Genomic DNA, 18,740 nt, shown 5'->3' on the forward strand with positions numbered 1-18,740 from the left:
CGGGACGGCAAGCTTGCTGCTGATGTGTGTCGCCGTGAGGGAGCGTTGCGACCCAGGGTCCCAGACTCGGAAGACTATGGAACTGGTAAGACTTAGAGATGTAGTCGAGGGTGGCAAGCCGTAGAGCAAACTAAGCGCTTCTGAAGGTCACATGACATAGATAATAGCCTACCGAGCCAAAGTACGTTGAGCGAACAAGCAGGAACTCATACAGAAAAGAAACTGGTAAGAAGAAGACGACTGTCAACTGGAAGACATAACTGGGGCACCGGAATAGGGACAAGATATACCACAAACGAGAACCAACAGTGATGTATACATACGTCCAAGAGAGGCTATCCAAAAGTTGCCGTCCCACCCCGCACGGTGGCTCGCGGTGTAGGGATCCTTGACAGTGTCCTATGCGTAATCGGCCTCCACCCGGATGCTTCGAGCGCGTCGCGCAAGTCCAGCGAGACAGCGACCGGCGCTGCTCAGCGAAGAAGCGCATGAGGATGTGTGCATGCATCCGGGGCCACCGCATGTACAAGTACGAGTACGACCCAGCTCTGCAGCGCTGCCTCCACAGCGGTGGTAGCTGCGGCGAGGGTCACTCGGGCGAATGTGAGAACGAGGGTGAGGGTGGTCGATTGGAGAGACCAATAAGCTTGCCATGATGGTCGCATAGGGATAGTAGACGTCATGATCACGGCCGGAGGAGAGCCTCGGTGAGCTGGATGATGGGGACGAGCGCAGAATCCGCGAGCGGCGAGAGACTCGTACGGAGGAGGGTATGCCAGAGCCGCACAGGCTGCGGAATGCGCGCGCCGCGGACGTTGCGGACTCAAACTCGAGTCGGAGGCGATTCCAGCGAATGCGACGGAGAGCCTGGATGTGATCGAAATGGCTGCATATGATGACGTCACATAGGAATACTAGGGAGAGTAGAGGTCGCGATCGGATGTGGGAGATCCTCGGTGGCATAGATGTCGACGAGCGAGACGAATTGCGAGAGACTTGGACGGAAGAGGCCCGTATGCACACCACCGCACCGGACGGCGGCGTAACGTGCAGACGTTGCAGATGTGGAAGACTTGATGACGATTGGAAGGGAAGAGAACAGTCCGAATACCAATGAGAAGCGAGGCAATGGAAGACCGGTCGGGACATGGATATATCGCAGATTGTCGATGGGGGGCTTGGGTCATAGTGCATGGATATTTGGTCGACGCAGCGTCGCAGCCTGCGCCGGGCTCGCGAACTTGAACGACTCGGATGCCCCAATGCACTGGCAACCGTCCGACCCGTCCTCGAACCCGGATACTTGCGGTCCGGCCAGATAGTGTGCGCCTCATGTTCTCATTCGACGTCCTGTAGCGGGAAAATTAGTGTCTGATCGTGATGAACCTGTACATTGCGGAAGCTCACCAGATCTTTCACTGTGAGGATATATAGGCAGAAGATCTTCCGTTTGTGCAGCTCAGGCAAGCACCTCCTGGCGTGTGCGCGGAGAACCTCTTCCTCTTCCTCTTCATCTGCAAGTACACGGAGGATGACCTCCCGGAGACGGCCGAATGGCTCGCCCGAGAGGACGCGATCGAGTTCCTCAAGTGTGTCATCATCGAAGCGCAAGTAGGTGGCGTTGTGGTTCTGTCTGGGGCGAAGTCTATGAGTATAGACAGCATCGAAGGTGATAGATTGTATCGTGTTTGACAAGACGCCCTGCAGGACCGAAGCCACACCTTCCCACTTGCCCTTGCAATGCCTGAGGTCACAAGACAAGCGTTCGAGAGCAATGAACCCCGATAGAGGCCAGTTGTCTGGACACATGGTACAAGAAACATCAGCAATGAATAGTAAATGGTTGGCAGCATGACGAATCATACATACCAGTTATGTATGTCTCAAGATCTGTGACGGATGGCCCAACGCGACCCACGAAAGCGTCTACAGCTTCCTGCAATGACCCAGTGGAAGGCAAGTCCGGGTCACAGAGCAGCACTTTGACGGGCGATCCACGCAGCGCTCCTGTAATCCACCTGAGGAACATGGCCGCAGATTCTGGCGGCAGATGGTAGATGCGAAGGGTGTGTAACTCTGGCCAAAACGTGCGGGGACGGAGCGTCGTCTGCAGGTGCACTTCATGTGAGACCACGGGCCATGTGAGGTAAGCGATGACGAGAGTGGAGAGCAGTGGTAGTGCAGTGAGCAGACGTCGCACATCGCTGAAGGAAGAGAATTGACAATCGAAGAGCTTCAGGGATGTGATGGTGCGGAACTGTGATAACAGCAGAGGCCACGTGACAGAAGGTCGCTGGTGAGTGAAATCTACATTGAAGACGGACAATGTACGCAATCCCGGGAGCTTTCCTGCGAATTCGAGAAAGAACAGACGACCTGCCTTGCTACGTGGATCTGATCTGTTGAAACGACCGAGGCGAAGGCTGTCCACGGAGGCGAGATTCGGGCTCATCGTTACCGAGTGTAGAACCCTCTCGACGAGCAGGTCGTAGGTATGATCATCTCGGATGAGAATGTTTTCGAACAGTTCGATCCTGCTCCTTGGTAGCCAAGCCCGACAGACGAGAGCACACATGGCGAGTGTGTGGGACAGACTCGGTCTGAAGGTACGGTAGGGGACGAGAGGTACAGCTGAGATGATGGTGTCCGTGATTTCTGGAGGGATGTAAGGGGGCATGTTCAGCTCTCTGAGTCGAAGGGTGAGCTCGATCCGTCATCGTGGACAATATTGGCCCGACTCACCTTGCAAGCTACAACGGGCTCGGGTATGGTGGACAGAGATTGACGGGGGGAAATCGACTGGTGCGGGGTGCAGACTGAGGTGGGAGACGTCGACTCGGAGGGCAAGGAAGGGTCCCCTAGGCTTGACTGGCGCCTCATGTTGAATCAGTTCTCAGGGCGAAGGCGATGGCGTTCGGCCCGAACAACTTCACTCCAAGGCTGCCCAGCGTTTCGAGCGGGGAGAGAGCAGATTAGAACACGGGTATAACTAGAATACATCGGCTGCATCGTAACCCAATATTACTCTCGGACGGACCTGCGACTTCAAACTTCGAGCGACGAGGAGTCACACCGAGAAGTTGGTGTTGAACATCTCTAGCTTTGTTCTTTCTGTATCACCAACACGGAGTAGAATTCTGGGATTCTGTCAGAGCGTACGATCGATGACAGATAACATCGACATCAATATTCATCAAACATGCACAAGACATCTGCCCAGGAAGCTTCTCTCGATGAATAAGCCTAGAAGTTCAAGCTTTCGAAGGATAGAACTGGGAGCCGATCGTCACAATTCCAGATATCTAGGACATAGAGTGCCGCACATCTTGCGCCCGCGGGGTCGTGTGTCGCCGCGAGCGAGAGACGAAGCAGCGCCGCGGACGGTCTCGCTCGACACCTGACCAAACTCCAAATCCGGAGCTGCAATATCGGGCACGCTGCACGCCGTCCCGACGCAAGAGATCTGCTGGATCTGCGCCACGACCGCGGCGCCGCATGCAGAAGGACGTGCCGCATCGCGATGCGCAAACCACACATGTACGGACGGCAGAGATCTGTCGAGGTATCAGATTCACAGCGCCAGCACATGGTCAAGGTCGACACCTGACCTATTCCGGAACTCAAGGGGAGGACAGATCTGCGCTCGGACACGCCGCTGCAAAACGTGCCACGGCGTGGTTCGCGAACCACACCGACGGCACAGATTCAGGCATCGCACCAGGCTGGCCAGGGGAGAGGTCTCGATGAAGTGTACTTGGATTTGGAGGCGGTACTCCCACGACAGGCATAGCTACGAAAAAGAGGGTGGCTACTGTGGTGTACGAGAGTACTAACGATACGATAGACTCCCAGGACGTGGCCAGCTGACCATGGCGTCCTGTATAGCTCCCAACACCGAGCTAGAGTGGGCCGAATATGCCGTTCGAAGATGCCGTTTGTTGTGCCACCGCGCCGCTGCTTGTGGAACAAGTGCCGCCGTGAGGTGATGTTGCGATCCACGACTGGCGAGCCGCTGGCCCTGGGAGTGACGGAGGGCTGTGGACGTCAAGGCGAAGAATGCTGTTGTTCGGGCGGGGGCTAGACCAGTGGTGTCGGGATGCCAGGAGGCGAGAGATGACATCCTCCGCTGTCTTGAGAAAGCAGATGGAGTGATAAGTAGGATAGAGTCGAGAGAAGTGCCGGAGACAGGTGCGGCGCAGTGGCGGCACTGCACATCAGCAAACGGGGGAGTTGACGATAGGGGAATACGGGCAAGACGACGTGTGCAGGGCGAGGCAGGCTCCAGTCCGAGTACTGGGCGTCTGCATTGCCCAATCGGGAACCGTCTTACTGACAGCCCCCTGTATGATTCCGTCCGACTCGAAGCCGATTGCAATGAGCGCACGGTTTGCCTGATTAATTCTATGACAATATAATCCTCTATAAGACACCACGAACTACATTTGCTTGCGTGCACAAGTCGAGAGGGTGACCGTCCAACTTCAACGCAGTCGAGAACACCACCGATAAGATAACAGGCTGACGTAAGGCACATTTCAGGCAAGTCGCACATCAGACGCCCACGTGACTTTGGCAGGCCGCACGGCAGGCATACTGCCGTTTCAGACGGGCGAAAAGGCGAGCCATATACACCGCGCGAGGATACCTTTTGTCTCATTTCAGAGCCCAACCAGCCGAAAGGTTTCCTTTCAGCCTGAAACATGGCCGAAAGGTAACCTCGCGCGGCGAATTTTGGCCCATTGGCGCGCCTTTTGTCCCGTCCAAAACGCCGGGATGCCTGTCGTGCCGCCTACAAAACGGGCCTGTCCCGCACTTCTCCTCATCCCGGTCTTATCTCTTTACTACCACCACCCAACCACCTCTACCGTCTCTCCCCTCTCTGTAAATACAACAAGCAGCCGTCCGGGACATCGTCTACCGCCGCATCGAGGAAGCCCGCACACGATGCCTTGGATACCTCGGGGCCATCCTCGGGTGCCAGGTTAGCAGCTACGAAGCAGGTGAGTCTATGCATACAGTGACTATATGCGGTCCAATCTCACTGATATTCACTGATTCAGTCGTTCTCGCAGGTTATCGAACGTTTTTACTCCCCGGTATGTCTCCAGAGTCTCGTCACCGCCATGTCTGCTGTCCTCACCACCACCCTCTGGTCTGCTGCCCACGCTGTGCGCCCCAGTGCACCTGTCATTTACGCTGCATCACCGTCGGCGGCTGTGCGCAGCATGCACGCTCTCCTCAAGCTCAATTATCTCTATGATGTACGTCTCGTATTCCTCTGCCTCCATGTGCTGCTCGAGCACCTCACGCGGCGAGCAGCGACAACAAGAGCGATACTCGAGGACGAATAACAAGATCAGCAGCAGCAGCAAGTGCAAATGCTTGCTTTCGCCCAGGACGCAGAGGACGTGACAGCGGTGTTCCTGCAGGAGGACTACCGCGCGCACATCTACTGCGTGGTGCAGCAAGAGTGCGCAGCACATTGGGGCGGGAGGCAGTCGCAGGCGTCGTGTGTGAGGTGTTCGACATTCGACAGTGACAAAGAGTGCGGCCCTGTGAATCCGCATTGGTACGCCCGCCGTCTCCAGACGCTCCTCTCACCTGTCCAGCTGACGTTTGCTGACCTATAGTCTTCGCAGGTCCTTGAAGGATATACCGCTGCTTTAACTCGGACACTATTGCGGTACGTTTCTGTTTCTCACTTGTCGCTTGTGGTCTGTGTACGACTCTGTTGCTCGGTGCGACGGTGCCCATGTCACGTCTGCTTGTATCCTACAATTGTAATGTTCGATTATCAATGCCACTATGTTTATTCCATCCAATTCTGACGCGTGCCCGAGAACAAGTGGTTCAGTGATGAATCATGAGAGCCAGCTCTCTTTCTATACAAACCGTAAGTACAGTTTCATATCATTGACCGACTATCTTATAGGCTATAGTCGGAATCCGATGGTCAATTACCGGGGGCGTCCTTCTGGGATGCTATAATACATTTGTTTATGCAAGAAGGGGGTCGTATTGCAAGTAAATACGTAAATGGTAAGTAAATTGGGGCGTCTGCATTACCTGGGAGCACGCTTATACAGCTGGCCAGGAAACGATAGACCGCTTTGCGGCCGCGTTCGCCATGGGGCCGCTGTTTGTACGTGGAGCAGGACAAACAATGCCTGTCCCAAATCGGGAAGGCGGTGACGTCTGGCGCTAGCGTGGCGCTGCCTCGCTCATCCTCGCATTGTGTTGCACGCTCCCTACGATCGTCTCTCTATCATGTCTCGTCGCCATATACCCCCTCAGATGAAGCAGCATATTGTCACCATGTCCGCATATATGACCTCTGGTGAAATCGCACGTGTCACGGATGTCAGCGATCGGACTGTTCGGCGAGTCCTCCGTCTCTGGCGCAATCAAAGTGTTGTTGTGCGACGTCCCACCCAAGTCGGCCGTCCTTGTATACTCAACGGTCTTGATCTTGCGGTATGTATCCTCCATCTGTATCTGGTGTTCATGAAAGGTGATTGGTGTAGTACCTGGAGGGTTGTATTGAGCGGACTCCAGATATATATCTTGCCGAGCTGCAGGAGGAGTTGGAGGATGCTCGGGGGATCAGAGTGTCATGCGAAACAATAGCTACTGCACTGAGGCATCGAGGATTCACCCGGAAGAAGGTATGTCTTCCATTTTGTGGCATGATTCATTTTCCAAACACCCGGTCACGGTGTACTAGGTCAGTCGGGAAGCAAGTGAACGAGTTGAAGGACAGCGGCTGGAGTTCCGAGCCTACATGGCCGAGAACTTCCGTGCTGACCAGCTCGTGTTTGTTGATGAGTCTGCTACCAACCGCCGCACATACCGCCGCTCCATGGCATGGGCACCTTTGGGATGGCGAGCACGACGACGAGATTATTTTGTGCGAGGTGCCAAGTATGTTGTATGGTCATTACCTATAGCATCCATTCAATTTAATATTGATTAATAGATGGTCGATGTTGCCTGCACTGTCCCTTGATGGAATCCTTCACTTTGACGTGAAGTTGGGCTCATGGAAGGGAGCAACGTTCTACCATTTCATTGACACATTGCTCGATAAGATGAATCCTTATCCTGCAAGTAACTCCGTCATCGTTGTGGATAATGCGTCCATACATCACTTCCCCGAAGTCCAGGAACTTGTTGAAGCAAGGTACGTAAACGTGTATCTGAGCCTGTATTGGTCGTACCAACCATCAATCATGAATAGGGGCATGCTGATGGTGTACCTCCCACCATACTCTCCCGATTTCAACCCGATCGAGGAAGCGTTCTCAGCCATCAAGGCATGGATCCGCAGGAACCGGAATTATGTTGAGAATGAGCTTGCAGCGCATCCTACGAGTGACCCATATGCAATGTTCTGGGCAGCGGTGTTCACTGCGGGCACCCCAGAGAATGCAGAGGGTTGGTTTCAGCACGCAGGTTATCTAGTGTAGACATGTACATTGGGTAGCGCAACAATGCATACACTGAGACTACTCGACAATGATTGGCTTGTTCTCCTCATCACCACCATCCGCCCCCCTTGGAACTGTACAATGACCTCCCTTGCCCTTTCGAGCACGCTTTGCCAGGCGCGTCACATGTGCAGTGAACGCCGGAATAACTCCGGGCGGCATGCCAACCTCCTGCGCAAGGAATTCCTTTGACACATGCTCAGCACCATCGACGTAGTGGATGCCTTGCGCACGTAGTGCAGGCTCAAACTGAAGGAGATTAGCAATCGGCATGACCTCATGGAGCTCACGGAGAGCAACAAGAATGTCTGGATATGCCACGAGAACATCACTGTCATCGGAGTCGGTGTCTGCTGGCGGAGGGGAGTCGGAGTTTGCATGATGTTGACCATCGCGGTTGCCAAGTGCAACGCGATCCGAGAGGACCAGGTGAATGTTTGTACCTTGACTTGTGCCCGAACTTGCAGTCCGGCGGCGCTTCGCAGCGTGATCGAACTGAAGAAGATTCGGAGGACGTGTGAGTGTAGCCTCCGAGAGAGACTAGATAACATCATCAGTCATGAGCCCAGTTATGCCGTAGATTGAGGAAGATCCACTCACAATCTTCTTGGCCCAGAATGTCAAAGTGTCATTGTCGATCTTGACATGCGAGCCATCGATAGGGCTGATGTAGCAGTGACGAGTGTGCCTTGCACACATGAGATGCTTCGAGAGGGCACGCAGGCCCTCCTTGTACTTGACTATATCTTGTACATCATCGGCATCTATGGCGTCTTGCTTACGCTTCTTGCCGGTAGCTCCCGATGAGGGAGCCTGACTGGGAGGTTTCTTAAAGACAGGTGGTTAGCGGAGTCAAGTTTCAACTAGACAGACGGTAGAGACATACCAGGTTATGAATGACAACCTCAACAGTACGGGTACGTGCACGACACACAGCACCTTGACAGTCGTCGACAGCATGATGGAAGTCGTCCTCAGAAGCCAATACACGTGGGTCATCGCCAGCCTGGGCATTGGACAGCTTATAGCCCAGCTCGGCACTTGCAGGATCCACCCCCATACGTGCACATACCCGGTCCCAGAAGTCGGCAAACGGGATGTCGCACGATAAGCGAAGAATGGTCTTCGATGGGCGTGCACCAATTACGGTGGTGTTGAGGGGAATCGAGAAGTCTAGCCGCGGGACTTCTGCAGCTAACATGGAACCATGAAGTCAATACATAACCGAAGATACTGAATGCGGTGGAACTTACCCTGCGATGGCGCAGCATCCTGGCTGGCTGGCTGAGAGCCCAATAACGGCCTGCAGTGCTGCTGCTGGTTGGCATGGCCATGTTGATGAGTAGGAGCCTGGGAGTGGGGGGCCTGGAACGGTGCAGTCGGAGCGGCACCGGGCACAATGCCATATGCCGTATGAGGCAGAGGTTGCGGAAGAGGTTGTGGCGGAGGGTGCTGGATACGAGGATGGTTTGGGAGTACTCCGAGCCAGTATCCAGCTCGTCCGAAGCGTCGAAGATACTCGGCTTGTTGAGCAGGGGAGAGGGATTCGAACGGGGCATGATCAGGCTGCGACATGACAACAAGTTTTACCTCTGAGTGAGCGATGCATGTCACCTATCTTATACCACACCCAATACCCTGGTCAACGTCATTCACCCCTCCGACATTGCGCACGACACTCCAGCTTGCCTCATTTGCCGGTGGCACCCTCAGGGTCCGGGTGGTGTTGAACGAGACCATGACCACTGGTGGCCGGGTTGAAATATTCATCAGTCTTGCAGGCAGGCTCACAGATAGAAGAAAGCGAGATAGCATTCAAGAAAGTGAAACATACATGGGAGAGCTAGGATATCTAGAAGTGGGAGGATGAGGACAGTAGCAGAGAGGGAGCCGAGGGACGCGCAACCCGCAGCACGACGAGCGACGCAGGGGCACGCTAGCGCCAAAGATGTCACCGCCTTCCCGATTTGGGACAGGCATTGTTTGTCCTGCTCCACGTACAAACAGCGGCCCCATGGCGAATGCGGCCGCAAAGCGGTCTATCGTTTCCTGGCCAGCTGTAACCTAAGCCCTATTGCTGGGTCCATACAGGCTAATTCGCGAACTACAGGGCGAGATATGCCCGTATATACGAGACCCCCGGTTTCGTGATGCAGGAGAAGACGAGGAGCGCGTGGACGACGAGTGGGAGACCGAGTACAGCGGAGCGTCCGTTGAGACCAGCACAGACAAGGAAGGAATCTTGCGTTGGCTGCCTGCACTGAGCTCGAGGTTGCTGTGGGGAGAGGACGTTGTTCGGAGAAGAGGAGTCCCGTAAGCGTGCGAGTCGGTCGTTGGCGCAAATCGCCGGCCCGGCGGACCGTAGCGCGACAGCAAGGCGATCCTCAACTTGAACCTCACATCCTCCCCCGATGGCTGGACATCTCACGGATGACTCGTCAGCGCACCCCGGACTGCCTCTCGCCCGCCCGTTCCAGTGCATCGTCGCACCTCGCGATTACGTCGACCCGTGCCTCCTACAGCGGTTTGGCACCCACATCTATGACTTCCCGGGCACGTCCGCAGGTAAGTACAGTACACGCTCGATTCTCAGACGCGGTGACGATGCTAACATGCTCAGTATTCATCTGTTCCACGTCTCCCCGGTACCGCCATTCCCCTGCCAGCTGCCTGTCGACTTCGGGGCCGCCCAATCACCTTTTCCAGATGAACGCTCTCCCACGATGTTTGGACTCTACTCGCAGTCAAGGCACGCCCCGCTGTTCCCCCGCAGTACGTACGTCTGCTCATTACAGTATACGAACTACTCACTCCTACCTTCTCGTCATCCAGACGCCAACTACAACCCGCTCAGAGCCTACGACATCGTCTAGACCACGCGTCCAGGGAGCCCGGGCAGGCGACTCACCACTGACGCTGTCACCTGCGTATCGAAAACGGTGGTAGTCAAACGAATGTTCGAACGAATACGCACAAATACGCACTCAGTGCAATCGACCCAGATCAAGGAACCCAGAACGGATGTGTCAGACGAAGGTTGGCGCGTCCTCGGACTATCCGCGTACGCAAAACGGAGTCCGGGCAGATACTGCAGGAATGGTAAGTCAGACCACGACTTGTTCAGACAGCGACGAAAACTCACCGGATGCAATCCAGTTCGAATGAGGGCAGTGGAACACTCCGTCGGCCATAGCCACTCAGAGCGCAGCAAGCGAAATACCCACCCTGGCAAATTCTCCTCAACGACGGCGAAACTTGCCTGAATGGACACGTCGCGCACACCTCAGTTCAAGCAGGCCCGGTTGAACACACCGACGTCGCTGCGCACGATTCCCGGTGCGTGTCGGCAAATACGTCTGAATTGAGATGAACGCACAGTAAGTCATTCGGGGGCTCGTTCAGGCCAAGGGAAATCCTTACCGCACACAGTTCAGATCACACCGAACCTTCGAGGCCCGCGTCCCTGCTGAAGAGGAGACCAGAGGCCGGCGTCAGCACGGTAATCCTATAGAAGAGCCGCAAAATACTCGCCATCGGCGAGGCACAAGCTTGGACTTTGAACACGTAGAACGTAGCTGGAAGCGTGCTTCGGACGCGAGGATGGGTGGCCGGTCGATGCGACGACATGGAGAGGGCTGGCAGGGACAGAGACCGGATGGAGGGAGGGAAACAAGCGAGCGAGCGAGGGGGCAACGGGAGGTGAGTACTGAGTCCCTGCCTGCCGCCGCCTCGTCCTCCCAGTACTTCATCTGTGAGAGTCTGCAGCGACTGTCGGTATCACTGCGCGCTGTTTGCGGAGGTCCCAGCTTTTGAGCTCAAGGACTTGGAGCCACTCATCGCAGAACTCGCAGTGATTCTGGATGTTCTAGATAGTATTTCGTGGGGCCGCGTGTACCCGCAAGTGGGAACAGACAATGTAGCTGCAGCACCGCGGAGAGTCTACGGTCGACACCTTACTCAGCTTCAAAAGCGGAGCTGCTCGCCGTTCAGACGCAACAGCTCTATCCGCCCTTCGACCAGCGCCGCGGCCGCAGGCGGCAGAACGAGCCACATCGCGATGCGCGAATTACACCGACCCCACACATCTTTGCAGACAGAGTCTCGAGGCATCGCACCAGACCAGCAGGGGAAGGCTCTCGGTGAAGTGTAGTTGGATTCGGAGGTGCGTAGGACGTACTGCCACGACAGGGATAGCTACGGGATGGAAAGGCAGGTTCGCTACTGCTACAGGTGTGGTGCTCACGAATCTCGATAGACTCTCAGGTCTAGCCATCAGACCATCACGTCTGGTATGCCACACCAAGCTAATGTGGGCCAAAGGTTGCGTTCGAGGACTCTGGGTTCGTTGTGCCACGCGCGGTCAGACGGCGAGCTTGCCACTATATGGTGCCGCCGCCAGGTAATGTTTCGACTCGCGGAGAACTGGCAGTGGTATAAATAAGGTAAGAGATGCAGTAGCACTGGGGGAGGAGGAGTATGAGGAGGCGCACGGAGTCAACTACCATACAAGTGATGCAAATCATGATCGCTTCTGTTTGGCAGCCTGCCACTGCGACTTGGTTACGAAGTAGTCAAAGTATGAGCGGCGAATCAGAAGGAAACCGTACACAAATGAAACAAGAAAACGGCTGGACTAGAGAGATCAAGGACAAACCGGAACAAGGGATATATATTGGGGGAAGCAACAGCAATGCGCGCGACGTCCAAGCCAAGTCATAGTCCTTGCCACAAAGTGCGGTCTCACCGCACAATGGCTTGGATGGGATTCTTGATAGTATCACGCCCTATGTGTAGTCGGCCTCCACCCGGGCACTGCGAGCGCGTCGCGCGAGTCCAGCGAGAGAGCGACCGGCGCTGCTCAGCCAACAAGCGCATGGAGACGACTCGACGACTCGAAGTGCACACGGAAAGGTCCTCCGAGTCTGCCGGATGTAAGGAGTATGGCGTAGCTCTGCCTCGACTGCACTGGCAGCGGCAGCCACGACGGCGAATGCAAGGGCAGGGCGAGGGCATGGTCGATGCGGAAAGGGTATTGACATATGCATGCGGGGGATACTAGTAGAGGTCTCTACCGCGCACGGCGTAGAACTTCAATTGACCTGACTGATTCAGATGAGCGCAGGAATCGCAAGTGGCGAGAGACTCGCACGGAGGACGGTTTGCCAGATCCGCACAAGCTGCGGAATGCGCGCGCCGCGGACGGGGAGGACTTGAACTCGAGTCAGAGGCGACTCCGGAGAATACGAGGGTGGCCCTGGCTGCCATGGCGAAGTCATGGTCGAACGGACTGGTCACATAGGGCGGGGATAGTAGAAGTCGTGGTCTGGGAAGTGGGAGGACAGTGAGGACGTAGGAGAGCCTCGAAGGCCTGCCAACTAGTTTGGATGGGTGCAGAAAGTGCGAGCAGCGAGAGGCTCATATGGAGGACGCTGTGCCAGACCGGCACGCAGTAATGCGCAGACGTTGCGGACTTGGACTGCAGGAGGCCGCTCCAGCGAATGCGACGGCAAGGACGTATCAAAAGGGCTCAAACATGGTCGCAACAGAGGGATAGTAGAAGTCGTGATCATGAAAGTGCGGGAACCTCTGTGGCATAAATACCGATGTGCGCAGGAATCCCGAGAGACTCGGACGGAAGCCCGAGATGGTGGTGGGTGTGCTACACCCGCACCCACACGAATGGTGGATTTAATGCCGTGAACGTTTCAGAAAAGCTGCTAGAGTCGAAGATGGTTGCAAGGGAAGGGTTCGAATGAGAAGGGAAGGCATGGGGAAATGGTTCAGACTCGGAGATTGCCACTGGAGGAGGGGCTTGGAAGTCACAATGCATGAATTAGTAATTGGTCGACGTAGTGGTGCTCCCGGTGTGATGATATCGGCGGGAGCAGCGCACTCGAGCCACTCCCTGCTGGCCCGGGAACTTGAACGACTCGGACGCAGCCGCTGAAACCGTCCTCCTCGTCAAAGTCGGTGACAGGCCAGACGGAGCGTCCTCAGTCGATGTCCTGTAGAGGGGGACTCAGATTAGTCTCTGATCGTGATGAACATGTACGTAGTACCCACCAAATGTTGTAGTCGGTCCTTGATATATAGCCAGAGGATCTTCCGTTTGTGTAGCTCGGGCAAGCATCTCTTGGCGTGTGCGCAGAGAAGCTCCTCTTTTTCCTTTGATGGGTAGCGCACTCCGCTGCGCGCGTACCACCGCCTCCGACGCGTCCTACAACCGTGACCACACCCTCCGACGTCCTCACTCCTTCTGCGCATCGCTCACGATGTCCTGCGCATGCGTCGTCGCTCGGAACGAGCCCGGAGACATACGAACTGTCGAGAACAAGCCGTCAGCGAGTCAGTGCGCGACACGTCGCCCGCGACGTCAGCCAAGAGCCCCAACGACCTCGGAAAGCCGTCCGTGTCGTCTCCGACGACCCACTCGACGCCGCAGTGCAACCCGGGATCAGCTCGAGACCGGCGCTTCACAGCGCTATACCGCGCTCGACGCGGTACCGCGTGCTGCCTCCTCCCCCGTCCCTCTCGACTTCTAACATATTTTCGCACCCGCGCGACACTCATAGGACTCGTACTATACCATTAGTTTAGCATCTACGTACCCCAGCATTAGCACACGATTCGACCCAGCTCTCCTTTCCACTTTACGCGCCCATGTGACCGCGACTAGCGCTCGAGCATCGGATATGTTTTCCCGCTTTTCTAGCTCTTTCTACATCTTCTGCTCCTTAGCAACCTTCAAGCAAAACGTCCACGTCATCTCCTAGCGTACTCTCCAATATATTGTCTAGCTAGCCTCTTGAATAGATCGGGTTTTCCCCTCCCCATCAGCGTGCAGATCTTCAGTCTGCGGCCTCAGCTTCGACCTCGGCTTCGACTCAGACACCTTCGTACTCCCTTCGCAGTCTCTCGCTTTCATTCAGTATCGCTCTTCGCAGTTCGCATTCGACAATACAAGCCCTCAAGTGACTGTCCAAGCAGTCTATTCCACCTATTCGACGTACAAGTCCACCGGCTACATCTGCTCCACGACCCCTTCCCTTCCCCATCCATCTCCCATCCATCTCCCATCCACACACTCTCCCACTCTCTTTCCCATTCGACTCCCCTTGTGCACGCCCGGACGGACCATCGCACCTTCGGATCTCACTCACGGCGAGTGTAGGTCCATCACCTTGTCATCTGGCCATACACGGAGCACGACCTCCCGAAGATTGCCGAATCGCTCACCCGAGAGGATGCGATCGAGTTCCTCGAGTGTACCGTGATCAAAGTGGAGAGTGGTGTGGTTGTTCGAGTCGGGGGTTGAGAAACGTCTGAGGGTAACGATATTGCCGAACTCGATAGATTGTATTGTGTTTGACGGGATGCCCTGCAGGACCGAAGCTACACCTTCCCAGTCGCCCTGGCTTTCACAAAGACCCCAGAAAATCAAGCTTTTGAGAGCAACAAATCCTGATAGAGGCGAGCGGTCTGGGCATTATGTACAAGAAACATCAGCGATGAAATAGTAACAGTCGGCAAAGGAGCCCGGGAATCATACGTACCGGGAAGGCGCATATGAATATGCGTGACAGAAGATCCAATGCGACTCACGAAAGCGTCTACAGTTTCCCGCAAGGACCCAACGGAAGGCAGGCCGTATCGCAGCACTTTGACGGGCGATCCACCCAGTGCTCCTGTCATCCACTTGAGGAACGTGCCTGCACATATTGACGACAGGTTGTAGATGCGAAGTTCGTGTAACTCTGGCCAATAGGGACGGGGATGGAGCGTCGTCTGCAGGTACAGTTCATGTGAGACCATGGGCCACGTGAGATCCCTAATGTAGAGGTAGGAGAGCAGTGGTAAGGCAGTGAGCAGACGTCGCACATTGCTGAATGAAGAGAAGCGACAATCCCAGAGCGTCAGGGATGTGATGGTGTGAAACTGTGACAACAGCAGAGGCCACTTGATGGAAGGTCGCTGGTGAGTGAGATCTATCTTATAGAGTTCCAAGGAACGCAATCCCGGGAGCTTTCCTGCAAATTCGACGAAGAATAGACGAGCCGCCTCGCTGAGGTTGTCTGGAAAAAAATGACGGAGGGAAAGGCTGTTCACCAATCCGAGATACGGGCTCATGGTCTCCGACCATACAACCCTCTCGACAAGCAGGTTGTAGGTACACTCATCATGGATCTGAACGACTTCGAACAGAGTGGCCCTGCTCTTTGGTAGCCAGCCCTGACAGACAAGAGCACACATGGCGAGTGTGTGGGCGTCGAGGTGTGCATCCATAGCTGAGATGATGTCGTCTGTGATTTCTGGGGGGATGTAAGGGGACATGATCTGCTCTCGACGGGTGAGCTCGATCCATCATCACCAACTATATTTGCCCGACACACCTTGCGAAATGAAGTGATCTCGGGTATGGGAGACAGAGACAGACGAGGGGAGCTCGAATGGTGCAGGGTGCAGGTTGAGGTGGGAGACGTCGACTCGGAGGACAAGGAAGGGTCTCCTAGGGTGGACTGGCGCCTCATCATGTCCGGATGGCGTGCGGCCTGAAGAAGTTTGGTACTTGCCTAGCGTCTCGAGCGGAGAGAGGGTGGACTGCAATGCATACAGGTGGAACCAGAACGCAGTCGGCTGCATTGTGCAATCGGTAACTCAATTACTGAGGCTCGGACGTACCTGCGCATACCAACTTTGAGTACTCACACCGAGTTTGGTGTTGAACGTCGTCGTCTTGAGCTTCGTTCTCTTTGTATCATCAAGACGCCGTAAGGTCCTGTTAGAGTGCACGATCAACAACAAGACTTGGCGTAACTTACAGTGGCATGGGAAGTATCTCAAGGCCGACGAGCTGAAGGAAACTCCGAACGTCCTAGATGCACGGCCCTCCACGTTTGTCTCCAGCCCAGCTCGATGTCTGCGGTGAGCAGTCACGGTCAAAGTGTAGGGCGTGTGTTGGAGACGCAGACGAACCGTGAGGAAGGAATCAGCAATGTGGCGACGCGGCTTTGCGGCGACTGAATCTGCGAATGCAGTACATACTTCCCACCCACAACAAACATGGAAGTGCACGACACATCCACCCGAGAAGAAGATTCCCTCGGTGCGCAAGTAATGTAGAACTCAAGGGATGACATGTGATGCTGAATTCCGTCAGATACAGGTAAAGAGGCTCGCGCACGAAACACGATGTCCAATACCTCGGGACCTGGGTCCAGGGTTTACCGTTGTCTAACCTTGTAGTCGCATCGGCGACGGCAGCCTGAAGTATAACCGCGTCAACATGTGCCATTCACGAAGGGTCCCGGTATGTACATTGTTCAATAGTGCTCACAATACAGCAGCGGAAACAACACACAACGGCAATCTGTATGTACCCGCGAGAACGTGCAAGATTGCCCAAGTGAATGATGCTGAACGCGACAACCTCAGGAGCTGCTCGTCGCAGTTCCAGATATCTCGCAGCAGGGATAGGACATTAGGATCGTGCGCTCAAGGAGTCGCGTGTGGCGTGGAGCAGCGATGGGGAGATGAAACAGCGCCGCGGACGGTCGACGGTCTGCACCTGCGGCCTGACCAAACCCGGAACTCCAGATGCAAGAGATCTGCCCTGGGACACGGCACCGCGGGGTGCAGGCAGAAGAACATGGCACATTGCGATCGGTAGACACACGTGACGGCAGAGCTCTGTGGAGGGATCACACTCTGGGTGAGGAGGGGTCTGGCTGCCAGGGGAGGTTCCCGATGAAGTGTACTTGGATTGGGAGGGGGTACTGCCACGAGAGACATAGCTATGGAAAGGAGGGTGGCTACTGGATCTGTGGGACTCACGATAGACTCTGAGAACGTGGCCAGCCGACCATGGCGTCCTGTACGGCTGCAAACGTCGAGCTGTGGCAGGCCGACGGTGCTGTCCGAGGACGGGCTTGCTGTACCACAGGGCAGGACGGCGAGGTTGTGCGGTCGGTTGCGATTCGCGACTAGCGAGCCGCTGGGAAGGTTGCAGTGGACGTCGAGAGGAAGAGCCGCGCGGGGACTGGATCAGCGATGTCGGCACGCCAGGAGGTGAGAGATGACACCCAGTGAGAATCGACAATGTTTTCATATGTTTAGGGATGTTTAGATATGTTATGCTCCACGCTCAGATGAGAACAGGAGAGAGCATATTGGCCACGATAGAAACAGGAAATCCGGAACCATTCACGATTAGCGCACATTCAGATCGGTTATTGTGCGTTCCGATACGTTAGCACATGTTCTCATAGGATAGAATGTGTTCTTGTATTATAGAACACATCTGCGCATACAGGAATATAATGCAACATAATAGCCACGATGGGCGCATATGCGCTACCTCCTGCACCCGCACCCGCGCCCGCCACCTCCCGCACCCGCGCCCGCCGCCTCCCGCACCCGCGCCCGCCGCCTCCCGCACCTGCGCCCGCCACCTCCCGCACCCGCACCCGCACCTCCCGTCCTCACGCCTCGCGTTCGTGTCGCTGTGCCTTGTGTGGCCCTCGCCTTGCCTGCCGTACTGTCCGAGCCCAGCCGAAGCATGAAGAAGCCGTCGCTTAGTTGTCGGTCATGCGTGCCAAGAAAACAGTCCAAGAGCTACTGATTTAGGTGCCAGGTCCAAGTGATTGTCGCCAAGAGTGGTTGCCAGAGAACTCCACTGACAGTACCCAGAGGTCGACTAGAGTACACTGCTCGAGAACAGGAGCACTGCGTCCCAAGAGGTATTCGTGAGCTAGCGGAGAGTGTGATTGCGTCAGTAGCCTCACGTATTCGTAACTGGGCACGTACCCTATGCTGACGTTGGCGGGCCCGGGGCCTTCGTGGATGTCCGGTCTTTGATATATTTCTGTGCTTGATGTCAGTGACAAGTTCTTGGAAGACACACCCACGTACCTTGCGAAATGCCACTGATTTTTCCTTGTACCATTCGTCGAATTCTTCTTCGGTTCCTGTAGGATTCTCCACATGCCAGAGCCGCGCGCAGGCAGGCCTTTGAGTCACTGTCAGTACGATATTCCACATATACAGCAGTACGTACTTTGGTTTTGTTACGGTGGACCTAATGCGTTACGAACGTTAGTACACCGCACCCTATACTGTACCTTAGTCTTAGAGGAGACAAGACGCTAGTCCGACGAGGACAAGGAGCGGAAGTGTTGCGACAATAACAAGAGCAAGGGCCAATAGTCTACAGACCATTGGCAGCTAATGTTATTGAACGAAGGGTAATTGTATGAG

The 18,740-nt window shown here is 55.3% G+C and overlaps 9 protein-coding genes across 9 annotated transcripts; 5 read left to right on the plus strand and 4 right to left on the minus strand.

Moving 5' to 3' along the window:
• Window positions 1–1,338: 1,338 nt before the first annotated feature.
• Window positions 1,339–2,677, minus strand: L226DRAFT_576328 (uncharacterized protein; the record flags this gene model as incomplete). Its single annotated transcript, XM_067685331.1, has 3 exons — window positions 1,339–1,350; window positions 1,408–1,799; window positions 1,870–2,677. The coding sequence occupies 3 exons, from the start codon at window positions 2,675–2,677 to the stop codon at window positions 1,339–1,341; spliced, it is 1,212 nt and encodes a 403-aa protein (XP_067529086.1).
• Window positions 2,678–3,739: 1,062 nt separating this feature from the next.
• Window positions 3,740–3,933, plus strand: L226DRAFT_540616 (uncharacterized protein; the record flags this gene model as incomplete). The annotated part of the gene is made up of 2 exons (XM_067681904.1): window positions 3,740–3,816; window positions 3,853–3,933. Coding segments are annotated over exons 1-2 (154 nt in total), but the record flags the coding sequence as incomplete, so codon positions are not given.
• Window positions 3,934–5,156: 1,223 nt separating this feature from the next.
• Window positions 5,157–5,804, minus strand: L226DRAFT_540619 (uncharacterized protein). Its single transcript, XM_067681905.1, has 2 exons — window positions 5,570–5,804; window positions 5,157–5,497 (listed from the first exon to the last, which is right to left on the minus strand). Exons 1-2 carry the CDS (start codon window positions 5,752–5,754, stop codon window positions 5,305–5,307), a joined length of 378 nt encoding a protein of 125 aa, XP_067529088.1. The 5' UTR covers window positions 5,755–5,804; the 3' UTR covers window positions 5,157–5,304.
• Window positions 5,805–6,539: 735 nt separating this feature from the next.
• Window positions 6,540–6,838, plus strand: L226DRAFT_443099 (uncharacterized protein; the record flags this gene model as incomplete). The annotated part of the gene is made up of 2 exons (XM_067674838.1): window positions 6,540–6,665; window positions 6,725–6,838. Coding segments are annotated over 2 exons (240 nt in total), but the record flags the coding sequence as incomplete, so codon positions are not given.
• Window positions 6,839–6,983: 145 nt separating this feature from the next.
• On the plus strand, window positions 6,984–7,178 carry L226DRAFT_443388 (uncharacterized protein; the record flags this gene model as incomplete). Its single annotated transcript, XM_067674845.1, has 1 exon — window positions 6,984–7,178. A coding segment is annotated over one exon (195 nt), but the record flags the coding sequence as incomplete, so codon positions are not given.
• A 69-nt stretch (window positions 7,179–7,247) lies between these two features.
• Window positions 7,248–7,466, plus strand: L226DRAFT_473307 (uncharacterized protein; the record flags this gene model as incomplete). The annotated part of the gene is made up of 1 exon (XM_067676512.1): window positions 7,248–7,466. One exon carries the CDS (start codon window positions 7,248–7,250, stop codon window positions 7,464–7,466), a length of 219 nt encoding a protein of 72 aa, XP_067529091.1.
• Window positions 7,467–7,505: 39 nt separating this feature from the next.
• On the minus strand, window positions 7,506–9,062 carry L226DRAFT_576331 (uncharacterized protein; the record flags this gene model as incomplete). Its single annotated transcript, XM_067685332.1, has 4 exons — window positions 7,506–8,027; window positions 8,088–8,315; window positions 8,374–8,681; window positions 8,741–9,062. 4 exons carry the CDS (start codon window positions 9,060–9,062, stop codon window positions 7,506–7,508), a joined length of 1,380 nt encoding a protein of 459 aa, XP_067529092.1.
• Window positions 9,063–9,898: 836 nt separating this feature from the next.
• L226DRAFT_576332 (uncharacterized protein) lies at window positions 9,899–10,360 on the plus strand (the record flags this gene model as incomplete). The annotated part of the gene is made up of 2 exons (XM_067685333.1): window positions 9,899–10,259; window positions 10,320–10,360. The coding sequence occupies 2 exons, from the start codon at window positions 9,899–9,901 to the stop codon at window positions 10,358–10,360; spliced, it is 402 nt and encodes a 133-aa protein (XP_067529093.1).
• A 5,176-nt stretch (window positions 10,361–15,536) lies between these two features.
• Window positions 15,537–15,818, minus strand: L226DRAFT_446451 (uncharacterized protein; the record flags this gene model as incomplete). The annotated part of the gene is made up of 1 exon (XM_067674895.1): window positions 15,537–15,818. A coding segment is annotated over one exon (282 nt), but the record flags the coding sequence as incomplete, so codon positions are not given.
• Between the last annotated feature and the right edge of the window lie 2,922 nt (window positions 15,819–18,740).

The sequence above is a fragment of the Lentinus tigrinus genome (genome assembly GCF_003813185.1).
Source record: "Lentinus tigrinus ALCF2SS1-7 unplaced genomic scaffold L226scaffold_61, whole genome shotgun sequence".
Classification (NCBI taxonomy): Eukaryota; Fungi; Basidiomycota; class Agaricomycetes; order Polyporales; family Polyporaceae; genus Lentinus; species Lentinus tigrinus.

Coding starts and splice junctions, on each gene's coding strand:
- L226DRAFT_540619 (XM_067681905.1), bottom strand. CDS start 5,754: ATGGGCACCGTCGCACCGAGCAACAGAGTCGTACACAGACCACAAGCG. Junction 5,498..5,569: donor TCTGGAGACGGCGGGCGTAC/CAATGCGGATTC, acceptor GACGCCTGCGAC/TGCCTCCCGCCCCAATGTGC.